The sequence below is a fragment of the Chelonia mydas genome, chromosome 27, assembly GCF_015237465.2.
Source record: "Chelonia mydas isolate rCheMyd1 chromosome 27, rCheMyd1.pri.v2, whole genome shotgun sequence".
Lineage (NCBI taxonomy): Eukaryota > Metazoa > Chordata > Testudines > Cheloniidae > Chelonia > Chelonia mydas.
The window spans coordinates 6,767,726-6,785,584 of NC_057860.1; the positions used below are offsets into that span (position 1 = coordinate 6,767,726).

Sequence of the window (17,859 nt, forward strand, 5' to 3'; positions counted from 1 at the left end):
AGTGTGAAAAATCGGGACGGGGGTGGGGGATAATAGGCACCTATATAAAACAAAGCCCCAAATATCCGGACTGTCCCTATAAAATTGGGACATCTGGTCACCCTACATGCAGCTGTGGCCAAAGACAGACAAGGTCACGCATCACTTAACGACTGCCCTTTGACCAGATTTGATGGTTGTCTGAGGGCTCTGCACTTCGCTGATGAGGCTGCCACAAATTGGCTTGGCAAGGTCCGCATCCAATAACAAGAGGACCTGCAAAACTGGTTTCTCCAACTCATTTCCACTTATTCCCCAGTGTCCTCTGCTTCCCCATGTTACTGATGGTACCTTGACTTCTGCTCCCTATCCAAGGTTTGCCAGACTTTCTAAAGTCTGCATGAGCTTTTGTGGACCTTGATAAGTCACTAAAATCCCTGTGTTGACTCTGTATCTCCTGACCTGCTACGGTTGACAGCAAGTCTTGTGGACTTTAAAGCTCTGTATTGAGACAAAGCTGATAGGAACAGAAATCAAGATATGGAATTGAAGGGGTTCTCAAATTTCATTGCGCCACGACCCCCTTCTGATAACAGTTACTGCATGACCCCGGGTTGGGTGGAGCCCAAGCCTTCGTGCCCCAGGTGGGTGGAGAGGGGACCAGAGCCTGAGTCCCACCACCCCGGGTGGGGGTGGAGCTCAGGCTTCAGCTTCTGCTAGGCATCCCAGCAAGTCTAATGCTGGCCCTGGCGACCCCATTAAAATGGGGTCGAGATCCACTTTGGAGTCCTGACCCACAAGTTTGAAAACCACTGGAATAGGGAAAGTTGACTGAGAATCTCTCTGAGGTGCTCCACAGGGCTTTCTGCTTGTTGGATCCTAGTGTATCTTAAATAAAAGTAGTATGTGATCACGTAATTAAAGACACTGTCATAATACATATGCACAAGACGGCTGAGGTAAGTTTTCACGGGCATCCTTATTTCTGGCATTTTCAAAATTCTGACTTTGCAACCATCCAGCAACTGACCCCTTTGCAGAAAGTAGCATCCCTTGCTGAGTAAAATAGGGTATCTTGCCACATTCATAATCAGCCAGTATTCCGTGATCCCCACTGACCTGTGGGTTTCTGGATAAAGATTGTGGTTCTGAAGTGTCTTAAGACTGGCCTATCTGAGAGACCGCCTCTCTACCTGTGTCATACTACCACGGTTGAAATCAGCAAAGGCACTTAATCTGAAGTCATGCCATTACAAACACATAAGTGCTGCAGGCATGACATTTTCCATGTGGCTGTGAAATTCACTTTAAAACAGCCTGAATCTGGTGACCTTCAGGACACTCTGCTAAGCTCATCTTTTTTTCCCCAGACACTTTAAATAGGATGAATTGCTGGAAGGGGAGGGAGAGGGGGATCTGAGCTTTCAAGTTGCTTGGCTTGCTGACGGTGAATTATACTGGATTGTACTGTTGCACTTTAGTGTGTGGTGTTTGTTCTGTATTTTAAAAGTTGGGAAAGTTGGTGAGTGTGTAAGGATAGGTACCCTTTTTAGTATTTGTATAAATCCAAAGGGAAAAATCTTCAAAAGCACTTACATTTCTAAGGAGCCTAACCCATTTTCAGGAATGACTTAGGCTTCTAAGTAAATGGGACTTGGTTTCCTAAATTTCTTAGCTGCTTTTGAAATGTCTGCCCTAAATAAATAAACTCTTTGCCTCCCTCCCCCATTCTTCTTCTGCTCCCTTCTCCTCTCCTCCTCCTGGCCTGCCTCCCGCAGAGTGACCTTGCTGCCCAATTGCTATTCAATCCATCTGCCCCGTAGGTACCCCCAATCAATAAATTGCTTCTCTAAACCCAGCAGTTCATCCTCTGCTGCAACATCCATCCCATCCAATTGACCTTTTCCTTACACAGGCAACCCAGACCCTCCCCAGCTAATTGACTTTCAGGTTTCCCAGATGCCTGAGCCAGTTAACCTTCTCTTACTCCCTGGACAATTGATCTACTTCTTGTCCTCTGCCTTCACTCCTACCCCAGCAGCCTTCTTACTTCTTAGAAGACTTTTTGCCAAGTTTCCAGCAGTTCCTTTCCTTCTCCTCCCAGATTAATGGCCAGATGGGGAGGTGACTGGGTCACCTTTTCAAGCTTTTCTCCACCACTATGAGGGCTAGAATCTTACTTTTTTTTTTTAAATGAAAGCTGAGGTTCCCACATAATTACTTGACTTCAGGATCAGGGGCTTTAAGAAATGCCCCAAATATCATGAGACTCTCTGTAAAATCTAGAGCAGGGGTGGCCAACCTGTGGCTCTAGAGCCACTTGCGGCTCTTCAGAAGTTAATATGCGGCTCCTTGTATAGGCACCGACTCCGGGGCTGGAGCTACAGGCTCCAGCTTTCCAATGTCCCGGGGGTTGCTAACTGCTGAACCCCTGGCTCTGCCACAGGCCCTGCCTCCACTCCACCCCTTCCTGAGCCTGAGCCTGCCATGCCCTTGCTCCTCCCCCGAGCCTCCTGCACGCCATGAAACAGCTGATGGGGAGGGAAGGGGAGGCGCTGATTGGCAGGGCTGCTGGTGGGTGGGAGCGCTGGGAGCAGGCGGGGAGCTGATGGGGGGTACTGACGTATTATTGTGGCTCTTTGGCAATGTATATTGGTAAATTCTGGCTCCTTCTCAGGCTCAGGTTGGCCACCCCTGATATGGGGGTTGGCAACACATAGGCTCTCTGAAGCTTTCAGAACCAGCCAGAGAGGATCAGCCAGAGTATTGCACTCTCCTCTTTATCCACAACCCTGGGTTGTGGATCTTGTTTGTCAGGTGGCTAGCAGGGGTACTGCTATGCTGCTGCAACAAGGTAGGGAGAGCAACCAGCTGCAGAGGCTTAGGGAGGCTGGTCTCTTTTTAATTCAAGAGGTTTCTTGGGTGCTGTTGCACCCTCAGTTGCAGCTGTGCATCCACAAGGACTTCATTGGGTTTGTGGAAGAGTAGCTGCAAGGTAGAATTTGACACTTGTGACTACAGAAGTCTGAGTAGCTAGTACTGCTTGGCTGTGCTTTCCCCAGGCTCTCACTCAGGCCCTCACTTTTAAAATTTCCGTGCTAAAACACTGGATGTTGGTACCATGCTGGTTTCTGAAATTACTTTATTTTTTCTGCTCCTGAATTCCATCTGTGGATTCAGCAAAGTTAAGACTTCAGTGCTCTGATTTACTCCTTCCAAGATTCTTCTGACCTGGCCAGTAAACCACCAGATAGTCTAAACATGAGTGGTATCTACAGAGGGACAACCTGTTCCACATCTGTGTAAAAGCTGTTATTTATTTCTCTTACATAAAGCAGTGTGAGTCATACAGAGCACAGCTACCTGTCACTTCTGGAGATTAAGGACAAAAGCCAGAAACTATTAGTGTGTTTTTCCTGTTCATCAGTTGTGTAAGAGTTGGATTAAAGAAAAAAGAAAAGGAGTACTTGTGGCACCTTAGAGACTAACCAATTTATTTGAGCATAAGCTTTCGTGAGCTACAGCTCACTTCATCGGATGCAGTTGGATTAAGTTTCTTTTGTAACTTCTTGAATACTGTTGGTCTCATCTAATTTACTAAAATATTGTGGTAACAATGGAATGTTCAGTATCAAAGAATCCCAAAGGTTGTCAAGTTCTTACAGTGCAAAAGCAGGGATACTACTTTTCATTTTTGTTCTAAAAAAAAAAGTGTGTGGGGGGGCCAATACTGGTTAGCACAATTTTCTTCTCTGTCTAACCCCAGTCCTCCCCTTTGAGGGACGGATTGCAAGTTGGTGAGGACTCTTAATGACTCTGACTGATGTCAGTGAGAGATAGGGCTCTCAGCAGCGCAGGCTTCATATGGTTAGTCTCCCACCCACATCTATAACAAAGCCTTTGGGCTGGCAGCAAACATGAATGTTGGTCTCTCCGTTCTGACCCCATGTCCGCTAGCTGGAAGACTCCAAGTCTGAGTCATTTTAATTTTTGAAATTAAAAGGAAAAAAAATTCAAAATGGATAAAAGGAAAGGTGTTTATGCCATTTTTAGTTAATCTATGCAAGTCATTACTACAAGATATTTTGAAGACAAATAATTTAGTAATATTTTTAAAAAGAATAGTTTTTGTGTGAATAAGAATAGAAACTGCAGCAATGTAAGCTAGGACAACCCTAGCAGGATATCAGCCCCCCCTACTTCAGAGCGTAAACTAATAACTAGCTGAAATAAGAAAAGTCATCCCAGAGTTTAATAAGCATTGCACAGTGAGAGACTTTATGTACACGTGGATGATGTTACTCCTTTCTTTGAAGCATCTACAGTTGGCTCTTGTCAGAGATGGGGTAGTAGACTAGATGAATCTTTTGTCTCTTTGGGCATGGGAATTCCTAAGCTCTTATGCTGTTGCTCAAACCCCAGCCTTTTTACTTTTGCGTCAGTCTGTGACTTTTTAAGGGGGAAAAAAAATGTTCTCCTACTTCTATAGAGATGCAGAAACTTTCTGTCTAAAAAACTTATATGGGGAATTGAGGCACAGAGAAGCTAACTGATTTGCCCAATTCCACACAAGAAGATTTCAGGCTAGGTCTCTGGGTCCAGTGGTTGAACCCTAACCACTCAGTAAACCTGCCATTTGTCATAACTGTCATGTTTCAGGGTAAAATCTTCTTCCATAGTAGAAAAGTAACTTCAAATTCACTATGTGGACACTGTAGTATACATAGAATCACAGAAGATCAGGGTTGGAAGAAACCTCAGGAGGTCATCTAGTCCAACCCTGCTCAAAACAGGACCAACCCCACCTAATCATCCCAGCCAGGGCTTTGTCAAGCCGGGCCTTAAAAACCTCTAAGGAAGGAGATTCCACCACCTCCCTCGGTAACCCATTCCAGTGCTTCCTTGAGAGGTCATCTAGTCCAGTCCCCTGCACTCATGGCAGGACTAAGACCATTCCTGACAGGTGTTTTTCTAACCTGCTCTTAAAAATCTCCAATGATGGAGATTCCACAACCTCCCTAGGCAATTTATTCCAGTGCTTCACCACCCTGACAGTTAGGAAGTTTTTCCTAATGTCCAAACCTAAACCTCCTGTGCTGCAATTTAAGCCCGTTGCTTCTTGTCCTATCCTCAGAAGTTAAGAAGAACAATTTTTCTCCGTCTTCCTTGTAACAATCTTTTACATACTTGAAAATTGTTATCATGTCCCCTCTCAGTCTTCTCTTCTCCAGACTAAAGAAACCCAATTTTTTCAGTCTTCCCTCAGAGGTCATGTTTTCGAGACCTTTAATCATTTATGTTGCTCTTCTGTGGACTCTCTCAAATTTGTCCACATCCTTCCTGAAATATGGCACCCAGAACTGGACACAATACTCCAGCTGAGGCCTAATCAGTGCAGAGTAGAGCAGAATTACTTCTCGTGTCTTTCTTACAACACTCCTGCTAATACATCCAGAATGATGTTTGCTTTTTTTGCAACACTGTTGACTCATATTTAGCTTGTGGTCCACTATGACCCCCAGATCCCTTTCCTCAGTACTCCTTCTTAGGCAGTCGTTTCCTTTTTTTGTATGTGTGCAACTGATTGTTCCTCCCTAAATGGAGTACTTTGCATTTGTCCTTATTGAATTTCATCCTATTTACTTCAGACCATTTCTCCAGTTTGTCCAGATCATTTTGAATTTTAATCCTATCCTCCAAAGCACTTGTAACCCCTTCCAGCTTGGTATCATCTGCAAACTTTATAAGTGTATTCTCTATGCTATTATCTAAATCATTGATGAAGATACTGAACAGAACCGGACCCAGAACTGATCCTTGAGAGACCCCACTCATTATGTCCTTCCAGCATGACTGTGAACCACTGATACCTACTCTTTGGGAACGGTTTTCCAACCAGTTTTGCACCCACCTTATCGTAGCTCCATCTAGGTTGCATTTCCCTAGTTTGTTTATGAGAAGGTCACGCGAGACAGTATCAAAAGCTTTACTAAAGTCAAAATATAAAAACAAGGAAGGGAGCACCCAGATTTGAAACAGTGATCTCTTGATCTGCAGTCAGATGCTCAACCCCTGAGCTCTACCCCCACCTGCTGAGCTCTACTTCCACCATACAGGAACACTACAGTATACGTACCAATGGTGGTGTTTGGAGACATTCTTCAGAAGCTCAAATTCTTCTAAAGCTAGATATATAATTTTTAATCATAGTACTGTACTAAATGATTAGCTAATCTTGCTTTTTAAAAAAGTAATGGCAGATGGCATTTTTCGTCACTTTATGAACAGCTACCATTCTAAAGCTGGAGAGTATATATATATGTGTGTGTGTGTGTGTGTGTTTATTTTTATGCTTGTACTATATATAATTTTCCCATTGTTTTGAGATAAATGCACTTTATGCCTGAAAGATAATTTTTTGGTTATATTTTTATATATTAAATAGTAACTGCTTTCCTCAGAATTGGCAATTGAGCACAAAAAATCTTAGCTATTTTTGAATTATTGAATCATAACACTATCACAACCCAGTTTTGCCTTTTTTCTTTGGGTGAGGGAAACAATAAATTCAGTTATTTTATCATCACACTAGAAAGGTTTTGTGAAATCAATACATATATTTCTTATAGCTGCACCGCAGTTAAGAAAGTGGACAACTATAACAAAGGTAATTTGTCTTTTCTTGTTATGTGATTTGATAGAGCAGCGGTTCTCAACCGGGGGTCCGTGGCAGCAGGTTTAAAACAAACAAAAGGAAATATTTTTTCACACAACGCACAGTCAACCTGGTTGCCAAGGGATGTTGTGAAGGCCAAGACTATCAGAGGGTTCAAAAAAGAACTAGATAAGTTCATGGAAGATAGGTCCATCAATGGATATTAGCCAGGATGGGCAAGGAAGCTGGGAATGGGCAACAGGGGATGGATCACTTAATGATTACCTGTTTTATTCAGTCCCTCTGGCACACCTGGCATTGGCTACTGTCAGAAGACAGGATACTGGGCAAGATGGAACTTTGGTCTGGCCCCGTATGGCCGTTCTTTTAAGCCCATGGGCAGAGATGGTCGGGCACAAGGGGGTGGTCTCCCCAAACTGCAGTGCCAGCACAGGGGAGTCCCAGGGGCAGCTCCACACCACCTCCCCCACCCGTCCCAAGGCTCCTCCCCCCTGGCCAGATCAGAGGCAGGAAGCTGGAGCCGTGCAGTGTGGGGTGACTGCTTCTCTAGCTGGTGTGGTGCCATGGAGCAGGCAGTCACGGCGCTCCCCTGTCTCCTCCTGCTGCTGGTGCCCGGGACTGCGGCTGCTCCTCAACTCCCAGTCCCTTTTGACTGCTCATGTAGCCAGTAAGAGCCGCCCTGGTGGGTGGACCCAGTTCCGGGGCTGGCAGAGCCCTCGGGGAGCAGCAACCGCAACCCTCCTGGCACACAGTCCCTAGCTATCCCTCGCTCTGCACCCTGAGCTACCCCCTGCCCACACACAGCCCCTAACTGCACCTCTCCTTGCACCCTGAGCTACTCCCCTATCTGCACACTGTCCCTAGCGACCCCCTCCTTGCACCTTGAGCTACACCCTGCCTGCACACAGCCCCTAGCTATCCCCCGCCTTGTCTGCACCCGAAGCGGTTTTCAAACGTTGTGAGTTGAGCCTCCCCCTTTGAGTTATAATTTTTGATTGTGCCCCCCACCCTAACCAGACAGGCTGAGTTGCCTGCTGAGGTGAGTCGGGGTGGATGTGGCACTCTCTCTCCGGGCCCTGGTGTGCAGAGTTTGCCCAAGCCCTTCTGGGCCCTGCCAGCTCCCGCCTCCCAAAAATAGAAGTTAAACTGTGCCTATGCCCCAGGCACATCTCTCCCTCACTCCCCCCAGCCAACGGGTGGAGCCCTGGTGCCTCACCCTGGTGCTCCGCAGGCTAAAGTCCCATGGTTGTGCCCCTCCCACTCCCCAGCAGCTGAAGCCGGGAGCCCTTAATCGCGCCCCCCCCCTTACGCACTGGTCCCTGGAATGATTATAGCACGTTGAGGGGGCCTGAGAAAGAAAACGGTTGAGAACCACTGTGATAGACCTCAGCACCCCATTATTACTGTGGGCAGTGGTGTGTCACTGGCAAGAGAATGTGTCACTTTAATATGCATTGTTAAGTTGATCAACCATTCAAGTTAATGCTGCATATAAATAAGATCCTTGGGGCAGGAACTGTAATTGCATTTGTAACTTGTATGGCACCAAGCACATTACTGGCGTATAATAGTAAATCACATTTTCACGGAGTTCTATCTCGTATTGATTCCGTGACTACTTCAATTCAGGAATTATAACTAAGGGCCTCCTATTCCAAAAACCAGGCCCTTTCACTTAAACTAAGGGAAATCTCTGTTAGCTGTAAAGTATCAGAGGGGTAGCCATGTTAGTCTGTATCGACAAAAACAACGAGGAGTCCAGTGGCACCTTAAAGACTAACAGATTTATTTGGGCATAAGCTTTTGTGGGTAAAAAAACCCCACTTTTTCAGATGCAAAGAAGTGGGGTTTTTTACCCACGACAGCTTATGCCCAAATAAATCTATTAGTCTTATAAGGTGCCACCAGACTCCTCATTGTTTCTGTTAGCTGTAGTAGAATGACAGGTTGTATACTCTTGCCTCCAAGTAACCAGAGAATGACATCAGCCCTGATCCAGCAGAGCACTTAAGCACATGTGTAATTTGAGTCCTGCTAGGTCAATGGGACTACACACTTGCTGAATGTTATGCACGTGTTGAAGTTTTTGCTGGATCGGGGTCATTGTCACAAACACCAGAGCAGGTCTAACATTCTATTCAGAGCAGTGGTGATCAAACAGTGATCGCCATTAAAAACTGGATGTTTATCATTAACTGAGGTTAACTCTACCGTGAGCTCTGCAGTCTTTGAATGTAGGAAATCTTGTAGATATCTTGGAAAAGGTAAATACTGTATCGTTATAAAAATCCATCTTTAATGGCATTTATGATGCACACTAACCAATATATTTGCAAACTCTTCCCTCAATATTTACTCTGAGATTGATGTTCTGCATACAGCCCCCCCTCCCGAAAATATGTACATCATTTGTAAATAATTTACGTGGTATTTAACTTAACATTGTGGTTTGCTGCTGCACTGTAATTTACTTTTCAGAGAAATTTCATAAGGGTTTTTGCAACAGATACAGTATGCGTTTGGAGTGTGTACCCTATGCAAAAGGAATTATTTATACAAAAGACTCTAACAGATCAGGTATGTTGGGGTGGGACCACCATACAGTACTGTAGAAATTCTGGGCAGAAAGGCTGCTCCTAGGCAGCTGGTGATAGGCTGTCAAAATGGAAGTAATCCTCAGGGCTCTACCTCAGTTATTTCATGGGCCTCTCTCACTCCTGGGATAGCCCAGGATTTGAGGGGCTGCAAAAGTGGCTTACAGTCACCATAGCTCTGCATCTCCCAAGGCTGTGAGTTTTGTGTTGTTGTGAATCCAAGAATTTCATCCATAGCGCTCAAGGGAAAAGATGGACTTCCTGTCTTCCTTGAGTCATCTCACCATCCTGCATTCCTACCACAGAATCAGGGATATACCTCTAGAATACAATATCACATAAACAACGGAATGGTGATGGACCAATAGCTCACCGCTGGAGTCCAGTTTGACAAGCATCTAGGCTACAACTTTGTTTAAGGGTGGGGGGTGGACACCAGGAGTCTTGGGAAGGTTGGGGGTAGACAGAAGGTTTCAGAAGGTGATGACGGTAAAAGGAGGTAAGGAGAGCCTCTACCCACACAGGGAGCTGGGTTCACACACTCTGCAAGCAGTCACCCATGGAGCAGTATCACACTGGTTCTGCTTCAGACACAGCCCTCCATTCTCACGAAGGATGTGATAGTATTTGCACCTTGATGACTGGAAGGGAGGTCTCTGGGTGAAGAATTCATTCATTTTCATAGCAGTGAAGCCTCCGTGTAAGACAATTCAGGGTGTGTATTTCACAATGCTGATGGTTGTTATGAATGTGGAGTCTTTGTTTTGTATGAGATGCTGCAGCTGTGAACTAAGGTGCACCACCCATTAAGTATTTGTTTAATCATCCTCATTAATCGACATTGTCTATATCCTTTTAAAAGCTTTTTTAGTCTGCATTAATATGATTGAGACAATGAAAAGTTGGTTTATGCTTCTGTAAATTGAAATTATGACCTTGAACTGGGCTCCCTAGGAGCAGCAGACTAATCTATGTATTGAGCTTTCATGCAAGGTTATAGCTTCAACTGACTTGTACCTTTCAGCAGTAGTTATGAGTGACCTGTAAAAAAAACCCTCCCTCTGCCCTAGCTGTAGACTAAGTTCTTCAGCACCTTTTGAGAATGTTGACTAATTTGTATTCAAGAAGGGAAAGCTAAGATGTAGAGTAAGATACATTTCATTAAAGGACTCTTCAAAATGGGGTTCTACTGAGAAAAGTGACTGTATAAAAATGCCACCGTCTTATTCAACAAATCTTTTTGTTGTAAATCAGTCATGCCGGCTGACTGTGCTGACTAGGGTAAGGTTTTACTGGCACTGCAGCGCTGGAACAGCCTTGGGAAACAGAGTTGGCTTCTATTCTGGATTGAACGTTATGACAAAAATAATTACCTACATTCTAATTGCAGGCCCAGGTCCTGCCCTTAGTTCCTTCTCTGCAACTCCTTGGAACTCAAGTTGCACAGGTGTAGAACTTGGCCTACAGGATCTTTGTTACTGATGCTGATCTGAACAGGAAAGAACTTAATTTTCAGGTCCTGGATTACCTTTAGGACACTGGTGATCAGGAAAAAAACCCCATTTTTAGTCTGCACTGAGAGTCCTGTATCTGTAGACATGGAGAGGCAATAAACACAGAAACCAATGATGCTTTTTTATTATAGAATAGAATATCAGGGTTGGAAGGGACCCAGGAGGTCATCTAGTCCAACCCCCTTTACTCACTTTTCAGAGTAAAGCACATTGTAATTCTCACTATAAATGCAGTACTAACCTAATACATATTATCAACCAACATATTGTAAATATGCTAACTAATTTAAACTAATTAATAACCTGGCCATGCGGTGATCTTAACTCAAGTTAGACCCAGGATCCAGAGTTCTTGCCCCTCTTTTAACTCTTACTTTTTGAGTAGTTTCTTTCTCTCAAAGAGAAAGAGGGCAGAGGGCAACAAAAATGATTAGGGGACTGGAACACATGACTTACGAGGAGAGGCTGAGGGAACTGGGATTGTTTAGTCTACAGAAGAGAAGAATGAGGGGAGATTTGATAGCTGCTTTCAGCTACCTGAAAGGTGGATCCAAAGAGGATGGGTCTAGACTATTCTCAGTGGTAGCGGATGACAGGACAAGGAGTAATGGTCTGAAGTTGCAGTGGGGGAGATTTAGGTTGGATATTAGGAAAAACTTTTTCACTAGGAGGGTGGTGAAACACTGGAATGCGTTACCTAGGGAGGTGGTGGAATCTCCTTCCTTAGAAGTTTTTAAGGTCAGGCTTGACAAAGCCCTGGCTGGGATGATTTAATTGGGGATCAGTCCTGCTTTGAGCAGGGGGTTGGACTAGATGACCTCCTGAGGTCCCTTCCAACCCTGATAGTCTATGATTCTATGACTCCCTCTCTCTCAGCTTTCTGTCTGCTCCTCTCTATCGAACAGCCCCATGGTCAGGATAATTCACAGTGTCTGTTTTCAATGTTCAGCATTTCAGTGGAGCCTACGTTTGCCCCAGCACTATGTCCTTTCTCCTGTCTCCCATATATCTTTGCATTTCCTGATGTTTCTTTGATTCTTTGAAGGTTTTTTTTCTAATTAAGATGATACTTTGCGGTTTTCAAGTCTCAGCCTGAAATTGAAATATGCCTGTTATTTTGCACCATATTTCTGTCCTAAAAAGAGACAGGTGCTCAGTATTTTTAGAAACACAGTACGGTTAGTTGGATATTAGGTTTTTAAAAATGTGCATAAAAATATATAGACACACCTATAGCTTTTGATTATTTACAGTCAACACGCTAAACATTTTCCTTTCCAGCACTTATTCTCTTCTCATTATGGCTTTGATTACTCTAGCATTTCCTAGGAACAGTTTTCCACCTACATTAACTCCAGTTCAATTCTACTGATGGTAGTAATAATGGTGGGAGCCCTAGTGCAGCTAAGGTGCCAGTGACTGAGTGTTTTACTGCCATGTCATGCCTGTCTACACCAGCACTTGCTCTGGGATGTGGACTTCGCTGTCCATGCAACAACTGTACAAAAGGGCATGGTCTTGTGGATTAGAGTGCATTCCCTCTGACATGGTATACAGTATCAACAGTAAATGAAGGCTGGCTGATGATGGTTGCATATATTGTTCTTTCCAGTTTTGACTGGCTTGATCCCTGTTTCAGAGGAATCACTGGACAGTATTCCTTTTTCTCATCATGCTGGACTGACGAGCAAGGCTCTGATATCTGACCTGAAGCACACAACCTGCTATGTCAGAATTACAATAAGGGTCTGAATGAAACTGATAAAAATCCGTAGATTCAGATTAAAGTCTGAACCTCTAGCTTAATCCACACGGTTGGGTACAAGTGTTCATGCTGCTTTGAAATATTAGGGGATTCTATGTGCCATATACAGTATATTCCTTGGCACAACAGAATGTGTTGCGTGACGTTTCAACTTTCTGAATCTTAGGTTTTTATCAGTTTGAGAGACCCTTAGCAGTAATGTCTGTGGAGCTTTTTAGGGCAGTTAAAAAGAAGGGCTCTTGTGGGAAGTAAATGGGAATTGATAAAATAGTCCAAAGCATCCACATTTTTGTCTACTTTTCCTGTACCCAATAGCCTCCTTCAAAATCACTGTAGTCTATGCTGCAAATAGGTACTGAGAGTTTAAATGTATTTTACCTAGCAGACAGCATGCATTCCAAGATTTTGCATTTCATGAGTAAATTCATAATTGGAAATTCTGAAAAAACAAAAAGTGAGTATTTGACTTGATAGGTCATAATATCATCCTAGGAACTATTACAGCTTCTTGTGCAATATTTTCCCAGAGACAGCAAGTGTGATAAAAATCCTTCTCAATTTATTTTTTTTTGTAGAATGGCTGCACGAAAGAAGTTGGATCTCTCAGTAGATTTAAGAAAACCCTCTGCTTTTAAAACTTTTTGAGAGTATGAAAGACTTTGGTTAATTTACCAACGGGCTGTAGGCGTGCACTCAAATTGTGAGTTTTGGACTACGAACATATTTGAATTGAACTGACTTATCTGGCCCTGGGACAGGCTGAAAATGGGACTATTATCTTACTCTACCTTTCCTAATGAACAATAGATCAGTCTTTAAACAAGTCCCTTCATATTGTGAAATAATGAATTTCAGCTGCTTAAAACTGTGGGCCTACTGGTATGGATGCCACTTGAGTGCATTGCTAACAGAAGATCAAACGATTCACATACAGTCATGAGTTCTTTGCAGGTGACACAGCGGTGACTCATTTGGTTGTGTACATGAGAGAGGAGCTTCCTTGGCTTCAGCATTGCATTTTAGCAAAGTCCCATCTCTTGGTTGAGCCTAGAGGGCTTTGTCAGGGACTTCAGGGGGAAAGGGATGACTGTCTGCATCTTGCCTAAAATGAGGTGTTGAGAACAGCAGCTAATAAGCAGAGAGAGAAGGAATAAAGGGTACTATTAAAAGAAATGTAGAGTGACAATTTAAATCAATGAATGTCCAGCAAATAGTGTTGAGTGAGACAGAGAAGATGTGTTTGAGCTGAAAACCTCTATAGTGGAGTTGCTGTGTGAAAAGTTGGCTATACTTTGCCCATTAAAACAGTGGGTGAACAATAGTAAAGTTAAACAGTTTCCATCATAAATTATGTTTTTCTTGTTGTTCAGGTGAAGCTGAGCAGGAGCTGGGACCCCCTCCATCCGTAGATGAGGCAGCAAACACACTCATGACTCGCCTGGGCTTCCTCCTTGGAGAGAAAGTCACAGAGGTACAGCCGGGGCCCCAGTACAGCATGGAGGTGCAGGATGAGAATCAGGTATGAGATCTCCTTCGGCATTACAAATGTACAGCAATAATTGGTTGGTTGTGATGTAGCACATGAGTTTTTGTAATTATCACATGGTTGTGTGTGTGGTAGAGGTGGAATGATTTTCACAAAAGGACAAAGGTAATAATACCACATTATAAAACTGTGGGTCATAATTACACAGTAGCAATATATGTTTATGGGATCAGCCGATACCATTTGTGATAGTTTCTGTCATTTTCCTGTTTGAGCTACAAGCTTCCTCAGGGACAATAGCCTCTCTTACCGTGTTAGATAATAGTGATCAAAATAATTTGTATTCTATGCACCTTTCCTGTGAGGCCTTTAAAGTACTTTAGAAACATTAAATTAGCTTCATAAATCCCCTGGAATGGTAGGTAAGTATTATTATCCTAATTTTACAGCTGCTTATATGACTTGCTCATATACACATATTGAGATGGCTCAAAACTGAAAATATATACAAATACCAACTTATTCTTGTCAAATTCTCATTGAACTTAACTCATCTTTCTGGAAGTCTCAAGAACAGAGTGGCAGCCAGGCACCGGTTGAACGCTAAATTCGATGGGAGTTTTGCCTGAGTAAGGACTTTGGATCCCAGTTCTGTAGTAATCACTCCCAGTCTTCTGCTCTGGACAGTAGACTCACTCCCCACACATGGTAGTGAATAAGCTAAGGACTTATTTCTACCAAACTGAGATGTGATGGGGTGAGAGTGAAAACCAAAAAGAGAGAGTCTGTTAATTGAAGAAGGATGGTCCAAGGGTTAGGATTCTAGCCCGGGACTCGGGAGATCCAAGGTTAATTTCCTGCTCTCTGACAAAGACGTACTGTGTGACCTTGGACAAGTCACTTAGTCTCTATGTGCCTTGGCTCCTTTTGTGAAAATTGGAGCTATTGTGAAAAATAAATAAAGATTGTGAGGTGCTCAAATACGATGATAACGAAGGCCATATTAGTACCATAGATGGAAGTGTGTATTGTTGTTAACAGGCTTATTTTTCTTACCCATTGTCTGAAGTTCCCTTTATTACATCTGCTTTGGTAGGCTGACAAAGCAATGACTGTCTAGCTTGTCTCTGTGATAAAATAAAAGTTCTCATGTAGTTTTTGGTTCCTCTCTGGACTTGACTTGATACTGGAATAATAAATTTGTCTGCGTCTCTGAAGTGTGATTGGCCACTTTATATTTTTCTGGTGATTCGGGAAAGCTCCTCTTCTTCAGGCTGAAGTTTTCAGCACCCTTTGCTCTTTGACTTTACACTGCCACTGAACAGAATTTTTCAAAATAAATTCTATCGTTTTTAGCGGTGCAAATCACTATTGAATTTAACCCCTCCTGAATTGTTTTAAGGAGTAAAAGGAAGCTATTACTTGCAGATAGGTGAGAAGTACAGGTGCCAGAGCAAGAGAGGTAAGATCAGGTGGGTGAAAAAGCTGGAGCAATGGGAGGAGGAAAGTAGATGGGGTAGAGTTAGTGGCTGGAGTTATGGATGTCCAAAGAAGAGTGGCAGCTGTAGATCAGCTAACCTAGAGAGGAAGGAAGCTGTATTCCTTCAGCAGCAGGGAGTGAAGAGGTTGTCCCGCAGGGAGACTGGAGAATTTGGTGTGGGAGGAGAGGGCTGGCTCTGTGTTGACATAGATTTGCATGAGTGGTTCTGAGCAGTCCATGGCACAAGTGGGACAAAGAGTTAACATGCTTTTCTCTTTGGAGCAAAGAAAATGGATTTTTGTGAAATGTTTATTCTTTAACACATTTATTAAGTTTTTCATGATTTCACATAGTTTTTTGTGTAAGTTTTGTTGGCTATCTTTGAAATGCACTGTATAGTACATTGTGTTAGAAAGTGTATTTTTAACAGGCACTTATTTGAACTGAATACTTCAAAGCAGAATAGAGATTTCTACTATAAATGGTTCCTTTTGTTGGCTTTTTTTTAATTAAAAAAAACCATCTTTTCTGAAAATATGCCTTTTAAGAGTAAGTAAAAGAAAATATCTTTACAGAGACAGCAGTGACAGTTGCACTCTGAAGTAGATTGATATCTTGGGCTCTGCACCAATTTTTGCATGAAAAAGTTTTAGAGGCCCTTTGAACACCATTCATGTGCTTAGTGAAGATAGAGAAGAGCCAAGTTCTTAATTTACCAAGTTAAATTTGTTGTGGGGGTTGTTTTTTGTGAGCAGTGCCTCCTCTGTCAGTGCTGCATATTTCCCTAAAGTCCACATCTAAGCTGCTGATGGCCAGTCTAAATGGAGTCCTGGGGAATTTAATTCAACCCTTTTAATTTCTCTCCCCTCTGTTCTGAAGGTGTGATTGCAGCAATCCTCTTCCGGACAGGAGAACTGTCAAACAGCCTTGGCCAAGTTTGATGTCAGTCTTACTGTATGAATCCACTGGCATTTGTGATTCTCTTACCCCAACCACATCCCTCTGAAGACAGGTCTACACTTAAAACACTGCATTGATGCAGCTGCGCCTCTCTCGTGTTTCAGAGAAGACGCTCCTACGCCGATGGGAGAGCTCCCATTGGCATAGTTAATCCACCTCCCCCAGAGCCAGTAGCTATGTCACTGGGAGAAGTTCTCCCACTGACATAGCGCTGTCTACACTGGGGCTTAGTTGGTATAACTACGTTGTGCAGGAGTGTGGGTTTACACAAGTCTGTAGTATAGATCTGGCTGAAGAGTGGGAGTCCTCCTAAGTATATCCCAAAGTAAAGACCCTTCTGTACTGCAGCACATGTCACAGCTCTGCTCCAATCCCACTAAACTAGCCCTCCAAGAGTTAATTCTTCAGCATAAATCATGATGCACGGGTGTTGCTGAGGGAGGTTTGCAAAGATGCTGACATCTGATTGCAACTTTGGCTACCATTATGCACTTGAACTTTAAAAAAGAAAAGCTCTTTCTAGATTTTAATTCATTAGTTTATGTGGCTTGAGCTGTGAAAGCAATCTCTGTGTAAAAAGCTAGAACTAGAGGGCTGCTTGCTATTCTGACCATGCTCTACCCTCTGAAGTGAGAATATAATTATTTGCAATCTCTCCAATGTTGAGGTGAAATGAAGATAAGGAATAGAGCTGTTTTTTAACTAAAACTGTCCCAATCTATAAATCCAACACTTGGTATTTCCACTCAGGAATAGAGCTGTTTTTTAACTAAAACTGTCCCAATCTATAAATCCAACACTTTGTATTTCCATTCAAGTGCTTTATTTTGATTATAGCAGGGGGGACATTTTCTTATCCAAATTGCTTAGAAGTTACAACTTTTTATATACTATTTCTTACTTGAGCACGTTTTCCTTAATGAGAGATCACATATGTCAAAGAGTAAAATATTTTTTTCCTCTTCACAAACTTTCTTTTGCTTTATTGGCTACTAGTAAAGCAAAGGAATATGAGAGCAGTATAGTAAAGTGTACTTTTTCAAACGCTTTAGTAGAAATATAACAATAAATGTAGCAACAATGTTGAAAATACAGAATTGTCTTATAAATGGAAATGTGTATTTAAATTTGGCATAGAGGAATATATGATGAGTATATTTCTGTATCAGTACAAAAATCTCATATATATATATATATATATATATATAATATGTCCGTGCAGAGTAATATATTATAAGTTTGAATATTTCCATTTGCCAAGCATCTTGTTGCTAACTGGCTGCAATAGTAACATTACAAATCAAAGAGGTGATAAGAATATCATTTGGTAATAGCTATGGCACCTCATGGAAGTTGGTGTGGTAATCAGATGGGAAAAGCTGGATGTACCATTGTTTTGCTGCAT

The 17,859-nt window shown here is 42.8% G+C and overlaps 1 protein-coding gene across 8 annotated transcripts in view; it reads left to right on the forward strand.

Annotated features, from left to right (window-relative positions):
- TANC2 (tetratricopeptide repeat, ankyrin repeat and coiled-coil containing 2) overlaps positions 1-17,859 on the forward strand; it is a 675,729-nt gene that overhangs the window by 460,229 nt on the left and 197,641 nt on the right. For all 8 annotated transcript variants that reach the window (XM_037886783.2, XM_037886784.2, XM_037886786.2 and 5 more), the window contains one exon: positions 13,899-14,047. In XM_037886783.2, the coding sequence (XP_037742711.1) occupies positions 13,899-14,047 (149 nt within the window). The remainder of the gene's footprint in view (positions 1-13,898; positions 14,048-17,859) is intronic.